Consider the following 10,058-nt stretch of genomic DNA (forward strand, 5'->3'; position numbering starts at 1 on the left):
CACAGCCCTCTTTTGCACCAGAAGAAATGAGCTCAGGAGGCCCTTCGTTCCCAAATTGCCTCCCAAGGACCACACCGCCTGCAGATGGACAGATGGCCCGGCCTTCATCTGGGCAGGAGCCTCAGTCGCTGCTTGTGCAGTCTCGGCACAACAGTGAATGAGCAAGGGGACAGAGGCAGTACGTGGTCCCGGGTGGCGCCTCCCGGACAGGTGCAAGCGGACGGGGTTCGCACCTCCAGCCAGGAAGTGTCTCCAGGATTGCAGGGGAGGAGGTGCTCTCAGATGCCCTTTCTGGGCCGCAGGGACTCAGGGCTCATTTCAGGAGGCCAGGCTGCCCCTGGGGAAATGACTTCCAGGTGGCCGAGAGCCGGGGGGATGTGCTCTCGGTCATTCACACCCGTTTGGCCTCCGTTCGTGCGGCTGATCAAGGGTCACTGCCTTTGGCGGCAGGAGGAGGCTTCTGGCTGGTTTAATGGCTCCCTTGGCAATTCCCTTGAGGCGTGACTTCTCTTTCCTGTTCCGTGGGGGTGGAGGATGTGGCCAAGGCTGGGGCTTTGATCCCTGGGGATATTAGCTTTGCTGTATGCCAAGACGAGGGCCTCCCCGGGAATGTCGCCAGCCCAGGCCCCAGCTGCACACCGGGCCACATGGGGATGGCGCAGGTGATTGGTTTCAGGGTCACCTCTGATCCCTGCCCCCCCCCCCCCCATTCCCCTGCCTTCCTTGTCCCCTGGGTTTTACCAGCCAGTTAGCTCTGTGCACATGGCTTGTGCCTTAGCTCGGGCCTCCGTCAGTAGCCTCCCACTGGTCGTGCTCCTGCTATTATCCCACTCCAAGAGGGGCCCAGCCCCACCAGACCAGCCCCCTCCACTGTCCCAGACCACCCTGTCTTCCTAAAGCGTGCCTTGTGGCTGCTACCCTTCACTCAGAGGGCCTGCTCCCAAATCTCCCATTGACCTTCCCTGGCCGCCCCTCGCACCCTCCCTGCCGGGGCTGGTCCCAACCCCGTGAATTCGTGAGGCCCTTGTTGGCGCCTGAAGGAGTGGCGTTCTCTTGCGTGCTGGTGCGTGTCAGAACTGGGCGCACAGGGGCCCCTGCTAGACGCTGTGCTCCGGGGGCAGGAATGGTCTAGTCCACTTCTACCCCTGGGCCCCAGCCCCATTCCATACCTGTTTCTGTGCCCCAGCCGTGTCTGTTGACGAGCATCCTGTTGCTGTCCGGCCTGCCATGGGCGTCTGTCCAGGCAGCTGGTCAGGACCCCTTCCCCTCGGGGTGACTGAGCACCTCTGCCTCCCTGCAGGTGTCTGGGCGCATGGCGACTACTGCAGAATCAACCCCAAGACTGGGGGCATCATCATGCTGGGCCGGAGGTGAGGGTCTTTAGAGGGCTTCTCTTCCCTGGAGCCCCCTTTCCCGAGGCATCCAGGCAGGGACAGGAGGCATCCCGCGTCAGCTCCCCGAAGGCCAGGGCTGGGCCTGATCCACATTTCTGTGCCCAGAGTGGGGTGGCGGGCTGTGGCAAAGGTGTGTCCGTCCGCGGTAGCAAGGGCCCTTCCAGAACGGGGAGCGTGTGGGTGCTGGGTGCACGGCATGTCTGTACAGGTGGAGGGGGCAGGGGGTGACAGGTTTTCCACACAGAGGGGACTGCCTTGTTGTCTGGCTTGGAGTTAGAGGAGGTGACCGGCGGGGATAAGGAGCAGGGGAGGGAGCCTTCGTGACTGGGCCCAGCGTTGCCGTGTGGGAAGGGGGTAACTGCCCCCGCCCCCGGGTGACGTGCCTCGCTCAGGAGCCGCTGTGTGTCCGTGACCTTGTCTCTTTCCAGCGACGGCACGCTCAACCCCAACGGAGTGCGATTCGGCAGTTCGGAAATCTATAACATTGGTACGTATTTTCCCTTTCTCCTCGAATTATTCTCGAGTCATCCAGGAAGGAAGGAGGGTGTGTCCTAGAGGGAGCCCCAGAGCCTGCTTTCCAAAGAGCCCGCCTTTTGGTGTAACTCTGGCCCATTTGCCTCAGAGGCTGTGAGAGCATGTCCTTCTTTCTGGAATGTACCTCGTCCACATTGCTTGTAGCCGTAAAGCCTCAGAGGCCCATCCCTGTTCCATTACATTTTATGTTCACAGTGAGCAACCTTGGGTTGCTTAATTGTGTCTCGTCCTTTTGGGTGAAGGAGGAGAAGCACAGAGAGGTTGTGTGATTGCTGGAGGTCACATAGCACCATTCGGGACACCACATACAGACAGTGGGCCTCACAGCTGGAGAGTAGAGTCATCCGTGGACCTTTAAAATGCCCCACCCAGGCCCCAAAGTCAGCCTCCCTAGGAGGTGGCTTCCTACAGATGTCATGTCAAGGTTGTTTGTGTAGCCAGGATGGAGAAGTCCTGATCCATCTGCCTGCAGCCTTTGTTCCTCCCACCAATGGAGTCCCCACCACTGGTACTTGCTGCCTTTTTATTTTTAAATTAATTTGTAATTAAGCAAGTAAGGCCTGTGTTTGGCTTCTTACAAACATGTCGACCATTGCAGCTCAAGCTAAAGCTCCGACCCTTGCCAGTGATGGGCGTTCTTCTGCTTGTTCGCCCTGAGGGGCTCTTCCCAGGAGGGTGGAGGAGAGGTGGCGGTCCCCATCAGGCTCGGGTGGCCGGCCTCCCCCTCCCTCCTCACTGGCCATGGTGGGCGGGTGCGAGACTGTGGCCCCTTCCCGTCTCTGCAGTGGAGGCCTTCGAGGAGGTGATGGACAGCCTCTGTGTCCCCCAGTACAACAAGGACGGGGAGGAGAGGGTGCTCCTCTTCCTGAAGATGGCTTCTGGCCACACCTTCGGGCCTGAACTGGTGAAGAGCATCCGCAACGCCATCCGCGTCGGCCTGTCTGCACGGCACGTGCCCAGCCTCATTCTGGAGACCAAGGGCATCCCGGTAGGTCGGCCGCCGGGCTCAGGCTCCTGTCCCCGGGAGCGGCAACCAGAGCACCCTCATCCCCCCGAGAGCCCCCACACGCAGACTCATCTAGAAGCTTGTTCTGCTTTATATATAGTTTGTTTGTGTTGCCTGGCAACCCCATCTTTTTCCCCCAACATCTCTCTCTTTTTTTTTTTTTCTGTTAACCCTTTCTGAATTGCGTGTAAAGTAACTTCTGCTAAATACCTGTGTTCGGAGTCTAGGCAGTCCCAGCCCTGCGCATCCAACGGGCTTTTTCCCGGTGCGGTTTTAGTGTGTTCTTAAAATTATTAATGAGAAAATTAATTTTAACTTTTTAAAGAGCCGCTGGGGTGCTGTTGCTCTTGCCTTTTAAGTTTTGCCCGTGGAAAGAAGAGTCGAATCTATTTAGAGGCATGTCTCCAGAAAGCTGCTCCCCCTTCTACTTTGTTTAGGTTCTGAGTGGGGGAGGAGGGGCCCCCAGATTGGATCTCAGCTTTAACTTGGACTGCTCACAAGGCGAATGCCAGCTGAGAAGAGGCTGCCGTGTGCACGCGGTGTGCACGGACCAGCCAAGCTGTACGGAAGTCTGCAGAACAGCGATGCTCTGACGGGGACACGGCGCAGAGCCTGCTGACTGGGCCCCACGGGAGCACAGCTCTGATGGTGCCCCGAGCAGGGCCGGGACTTCTCCTGTCCACCCGCTCCTTTTAAATTTTGGTTATGCACAGGAAGTGTCTCAAGCTTGGGCGTTCTCTCTGTCTCGGTTGCTGACTCCTGGTGACTCTGGGGACAGTGGCTCTTGCAGGGAGGGAAGGCATTTCTTGAGTCCGTGATACTTACTGCCTTCTGATGAGGGCCTAAGGCTTTCCTTCAGTGAACCAGTTCCGTCTGCTTCTGGAACATTCTGGAGCACGAGAGTTTGATTTTCCCCTGGGCTTTCTTTTGTTGAAACAGGACGTGTGTCCTTTGCTGCTGGAAGGGTTATTCCCCAACCGTGTGTGCTCATGAGATTAGTGGCACGGTTTATCCGAGAGATACAGGAAATGGTGGCCCGTCTTTCTGTCCTCAGCGTGGCGCTCGGGTCGCTGTCAGCCCCCGCTCTCCGCAGATGCTGTCTCCGCTGTCTGGTTGGGTTGGGAAGTCACTCCAGGGTTCCCTGAGATTTTTCAAGGCCCTTGTGTTTTCAGATCCCCCTGATCTGAACTAATGGATTTGGGGTGGCCCCGTGTGTCGTGCGCTGGGGAGGGGGTGGCCCGGCCAAGGAGACTTGGGGCACTTGGGGAATTGCGAAGCCGACAGGCCCCAGGCAGCCACGACTGCCCTGACCCCCGCACATCTTTGTCCCTGCTCACAGTTGAGACGCCTGGCCCATCCCAGCGGGAGGCAGCATGACACGTATGCCCCAGGGAGGCCCAAGCAGCGGCCGGTGGGCGTGGGGGTCTCTGCCTCCCCACCACCCTCCCCAGCAGAGGAAGCAGTAGCAGGATTTCTTCTGAAACACGGTCTTCTTTCTTCAGCTGATGGAAGATATAAATTATTAGCTCCCCTGAGCCGTTCTTGGAGCTTTTGTGTAAAGCTTACAAGCCCATACAGCGCGTGAGACTCTTGCATTTTGGGGCGAGAGGGGCCAACACCCAAGTGACAGGCAGTCCCTCGGAAGCTAGCACTTAGATCCTTAATTAGTTCACACTTCGCCTGAGTTTTTCAAGTGAATGAATTTTAATTACATCTCAGGTTAAAAAAAAAAAAATAGTGCCCAAGGAGGAGAGATCAGGGCACCGCCGTTTTACTGAAGGGCTCTGTCCTTGAGTCCCCTGGCCCCCGGACACCCGGCACTGCTACCAGAGGCACGGGGAGCAAAGGCGGAACATGCGGGCCACAGATTTTAGGGGAGCTTTGAACGTTTGGAAGGAGTCTGGCTGTGAGGAAAGTAATACCCCATCCCGACCCGATGAACAGTTCTGAGGGAAGATTAGGGGGAAGCTTGGTGAGGCTCGTGGACGAGGCTCGCTGGCCAGTTGATGGTGACGAGGTGGCGGGAAGCCAGCCTGCTGCTGACATGATGCTGATGGCCCGATTTTATGATACAGAGAAGGGTAATGAAGTCAATGTAACTGACGAAATAGAAACACAGTCTGACAGTGAGGCACTTGCCAGAGCTGTCGGGGTGTGAGCCCCCTGGACTCCTGTCCTCCCGGCAGGGAGAGGCGCTGGGCTCCCCTTCATGCTCGAGGAGGCCAACGGGGCTTCGGGAATCAGCCCACAGTCCCCCAGATGCGGTGGCCCAAGTGCCACGTGCTCACTGGGTGGAAGGCCCCCTCCCCGGCGCACCTGCGCGGCGGGCTCCAGGCCGAGGTCATTCAGTCCGCGGTTTGGTCCTTCGGTCCGTGGTTTGCACGTTCGGTCCACGGGTCTGTGGTTTGCACATTTGGTGCACGGTTTGGTCGTTCGGTCCGCAGTTTGGTCATTTGGTCTGCAGTTTGCACGGTCGGTCCGCGGTTTGCATGTTCGGTCCACGGGTTCGCAGTTTGGACGTTCCGTCCGTGGTTTGCATGTTCGGTCCGCGGTTTGCACATTCGGTCCGCGGTTTGGTCGTTCGGTACACGGTTTGCACGTTCCGTCTGCGGTTTGGTCCTTTGGTCCGCAGTTTGCAGTTCGGTCCACGGTTTGGTCGTTCGGTACACAGTTTGCATGTTCCGTCTGCGGTTTGCACGTTCGGTCTGTGGTTTGGTCATTCGGTCCGCAGTTTGCACGGTCGGTCCGCGGTTTGCGCATTTGGTCTGCGGTTTGGTCCTTTGGTCCGCGGTTTGCACGTTCCGTCTGTGGTTTGCATGTTCCGTCTGCGGTTTGGTCTTTCAGTCCGCGGTTTGGTCCTTCGGTCCGCGGTTTGCACGTTCCGTCTGCGGTTTGCACGTTTGGTCCGCGGTTTGGTCCTTGGGTCCGCGGTTTGGTCCTTCGGTCCGCGGTTTGCATGTGTGCAGACCCGGGAGCTGAGGGCTCTCTTCCCCTTGAGGCTCAGCCGCTGTGTTTCTTTCGTCTGCCCCCTCCCCGGCAGTACACCCTCAACGGCAAGAAAGTGGAAGTGGCTGTGAAGCAGATCATCGCTGGAAAAGGCGTGGAGCACCGGGGGGCCTTCTCGAACCCCGAGACCCTGGATTTGTACCGGGACATCCCGGAGCTGCAGGACTTCTGAGTCGCACCGGCTCGGCCAGCACCCTGCCACTCACAACTGTGCTGTGACTTCCGTGGGCTCAGGACGTTACTTTGGGAAGGCAAGTGTCCACGGGCTTGGAGAAAAGTCGTGTCTGTCCCGCACTTGCGTCTGGTGGCTTCCCCACGTCTTCCCGGGCCACGTCCTGACCTTCAGAGGCCGAGAGGGAGCGTTTGGTGGTGTGTGTGGCGAGGCGTGGAGAGTGGGTGTCTTTGCACAAGTGTTCTTGCACGCGCCGCGAGGAGCCGGGGGTCACCGGTGCGTGGACGGTTGTGGCCGATGGCCACGGTCACGGCCACGCTTCCCGCGTGGGCTGGTGCTCTGGCAGTGGCGGCGCCCCTCTGAGGAGTGAGCTTGCCTTCAGCCTTGGGCCTGTAGTCCCCTTTGCTCTCTTCAGGTGTAAATCTGTGTCTCCCTTTTCCGTGGGTCTCCTGGCTCTGGCTGTCGTCCCTCAGGGCCTGGCCGTCCGCTGTGGCACGTGGACTGGTCCCCGGCGGCCGACCACTCCTGCGGGTCCTGGTGCAGCCGTGTGTCGTGCCCACCAGACCGCGCTGCCTGGCGAGCAGAAGCTCCTGCTTGACAACTCGTGGGTTTCGTGCTTTAACAGGGTCTCCTTATTTCATGGACTTCAAATGGTTTAAAAATGTTGTCACATTCGTTATCCGGTGCGTGTGGGCACTTGAAAACTGGACGTCTGCCCTGCGGGGTGGAGTTGTTCTCGGGGAAGCGGCCGGCTGCCCGGGTAGCGGTCACGGGTCCTCCCGTGTCGGGGCTGCCTGGCCTCAGGGGACACGGCCTCGCTGCTCCTCCCCCCCCGGGGGCTCTTGGAACCTCGTGTGGAAGCTGTGTTCTCCGCAGCTGTAAATCGAGTCACGGGTTAGATCACCGGGCAGTTCGTATGTATTCTCAGTTCAGCATGTTAACGAATTCCTGTAATCCTCATGTTTGTTTTTGTATTTTTAAAAACTGAGCACAATGAAAACCTTTTTCGAATCCCTTTTCTTCTGGATTATAAAAATACAGGGGGAAAGCACTATGAGGAATTTATGCAATAAACGTCTATATATATACATTTATGTGCACACACCTGTGTGTGCGACGTGCTGGCGTTTTCTCTGGAGGGGTGACTGGATCCGTGTCCGAAGCCGCTTGTGCTGAGGGGCCAGCCAGGGGCTGCACCCTGGGGGGATGTTTGGCCATGCGGGTGGGACATTTCTGGGCCCCGGGTGACCGAGTGGCCAGTGGGGACTTTTCACCGTGAAGCCAGCTTCCTGGAGGACAGGTCCTTACCCTGGGCTCCCCATGGTTCCAAGCAGCCAGGTACCCGGACCACAACCCCTGTCATCACCAGAACCGTGTGTCGCTGGGATGGCGTCACAGTCCAGGCTCGGCCCGGCGGGGGCTACTTTCTCTCCTGTCTCGGGAAGGCGGAGGCAGGCGCATACCCGGGGCCTGGGTCGTGACTGTGGGACGACCAGTGCCCATCTGCGCCCCGCCATCCCCCGTCTGCGGCCACCCCGCCTCTCACCTTCCATCGTGTTCCCGGCAGGAAGGAGCAGGAAGTGACAAGAGGGCTGGGTCAGGGGCTGAAGGCCCCCTCTCTCCGGTCTGTCCCCTTTTCATCAGCGGAACAGTGGCTTTTCTGGAAACCCCACCCCGTGGGCCTCTGCTAGTACCTATGTGACCCGACGTGGGCCACAGGGCCACCTCTAGCGGCAAGGGTGTTTGGACGTCTGAGCGTTTTTATTTATTTTATTTTATTTTTTTTAAGATTTTATTCATGAGAGACAGGGAGAGAGAGAGAGGCAGAGGCAGAGGGAGAAGCAGGCTCCCCATGGAGCAGGGAGCCCGACGCGGGACTTGATCCCAGGACCCCGGGATCATGACCTGAGCTGAAAGCAGACGCTTAACCATCTGAGCCACCCAGGCGCCCTGTCTGAGCGTTTTTAAACAGGACCTGTCACCTTTTTTGCATTTGTTTCCCGTTGCCACTGTAACAAATTACCACAGACTTAGTGGCTTAAAACACAAATTTGTTGCAGTTCTGGAGGTCAGAAGCCTGACGCAGATCTCCGTGAGCTAAAGTCAAGGTGCGGGCCGGCTGCGTTCCTCCTGGAGGCTCCAGGGGAGAGTCTCTTCCTTGCCTTTTCCAGCTTCCAGAGGGGCCCTCATCCGTGACTGCGGGCTCATCCCTCCATCCCCAGAGCCTGCAGTGCTTCCTGCCCCCAACTTCCACACATAAGACCTCTATGATCACGGTGGCCCCACTCCAGGAATCCGGGATCATTCCGCTATTTTAACATCTATTGATTCGCAGGCTCACTTTCATGTGCTGCCTTAAATCTCTTGGCCACAGAACCTAACATCTTCCCGGGGCGCGTTTGGGGGCCTCACTCTGCCTCCCTCACTTTGCAAACACGGTCGGGTCCTGCTGCTGAGAAAGACGGGAGAGTGGTCATCAGGAGCTGTGAGCCCCGTGCTGGAAGAGCTGGGTGGTCAGGACCCCTGGCTGTCGACTGACCCTGGGCTGAGCTCGTCTCCCCCCATGGGACCGGCCTGCCGGCCTCCCTCCCGGGACTCGGGCCCAACTCCGCGGGAGGCTCGGAGCCCACGTCACACTGACTTGCCAGAGGCGTTGTTCAGGCTTCACTGCCGTGCCCTTTCAGTTCCAGCCAGACCCCCGAGCTGGCCAAGCCCACACGTCTGTATTAATAAGCTGCGTGGGACAACTTCATTAACGAGAGCCAGATGATCTGAACAACAGCCCTCGAACGCCCGTGGTGCGGGCTCTCCCGTGATGTGCCTTGGCTCGAGTATTGCCCTGAAAGCACCTGCTGGTCAGCTGCCTTCCCCTTTGCGATGCCTGCAGGTTTTACCCCCCAGTCTCCTTCCCATCCCCCCATTTCCCCACCACGCCTGAGTCCCCAGCCTCGCCAGGAGCACGGGGACCTGCAGTGCTGCCCTGCGGGGGGCTGCCGGGCCTCTGAGCAGCTGTCCTCTGGGTCCGTCTTCCCACCTCCAGGAACTTTCTCGGGGGTGCGGGGGACCACGCCCACCCCCACCTCCTCACATGTGCAGACAATCCTAGGGACCCTGGAGCACTGTGTCTGGGTCACTTGGTCCTTGACACTCAACCCTGCGCCCTCCCTTTGTGCCATGCTTCTCTGCACTGGCTTCAGAACGACCCCTCTTGCTGTGGGCACCTGCTGGCCCCCTCCCTGCATTCCGAGCCCCGGAGGACCCCAGACCTGCTCCCTCATCTGGATCCCCAGCCCCTAGCAAGCCCCTAGCAAATGGCCTGAGCCCCCTGAGGCTCGGGAAGGGGGTCTCCTTGACCTTTTAACCCACTGTCACTGTGGATGTTTGTGGACAGGAGAGACCCTCCCATTGGGCTTGAGGTGCCCAGGGCAAGGGCTTGTGGGGAATGAGCTCCCTTTGAGGGCCCAGCCACATCCCCAACTCTGGACTCCGGCCTTCAAAGGGAAAGCCACACACAGATTTACGGGGTAGGTGCTTGTCATTGGGGTACAGGCTCAGCTGCTATCATGAGTCCCCCCAGTCTGGCTCAAACGGAAGCAGTTTTTCCCCTGCAACAGCTTTAAGGTGAATGGGTGGCCTTGGGGGGGTGGGTAGGTGGCTCTGCTCTGCAAGGTTGCCCAAGTGACCCGAGCTTCTTCCATCTGGGTGCTGCACCATCCCCTGCCCGGCGGCCTGGTCCCCGTGACCCATGCCGGCTGGTCGCATTCACACTGCAATCCCCTCCCTTCTGCTTCCTGCCCATCAGCCACCACCCGTCTCACAACCGCACTCGGCGGCGCGAGGCTGGGCGGTGTGCTCGCCAGCTGGGTCACGCCTGACCTGCAGCTGGAGAGTCCGCCTGGGGGAGGGGGCGTGCGTGCGTGTGCGCGTGGGAAGGCGATGCTTCCTT

General features: G+C 59.0%; 1 protein-coding gene across 3 annotated transcripts in view; it reads left to right on the forward strand.

The window, feature by feature from the left end:
- Positions 1-7,202, forward strand: part of AACS (acetoacetyl-CoA synthetase) — a 63,481-nt gene extending 56,279 nt beyond the window's left edge. For all 3 annotated transcript variants that reach the window (XM_032431342.1, XM_032431344.1, XM_032431343.1), the window contains 4 exons: positions 1,301-1,370; positions 1,823-1,881; positions 2,714-2,916; positions 5,975-7,202. In XM_032431342.1, the coding sequence (XP_032287233.1) occupies positions 1,301-1,370; positions 1,823-1,881; positions 2,714-2,916; positions 5,975-6,112 (470 nt within the window). In that variant the 3' untranslated portion in view covers positions 6,113-7,202. The remainder of the gene's footprint in view (positions 1-1,300; positions 1,371-1,822; positions 1,882-2,713; positions 2,917-5,974) is intronic.
- The last annotated feature ends 2,856 nt before the right edge of the window (positions 7,203-10,058 follow it).

Source organism: Phoca vitulina, unplaced genomic scaffold (assembly GCF_004348235.1).
Source record: "Phoca vitulina isolate PV1807 unplaced genomic scaffold, GSC_HSeal_1.0 scaffold46, whole genome shotgun sequence".
Lineage (NCBI taxonomy): Eukaryota > Metazoa > Chordata > Mammalia > Carnivora > Phocidae > Phoca > Phoca vitulina.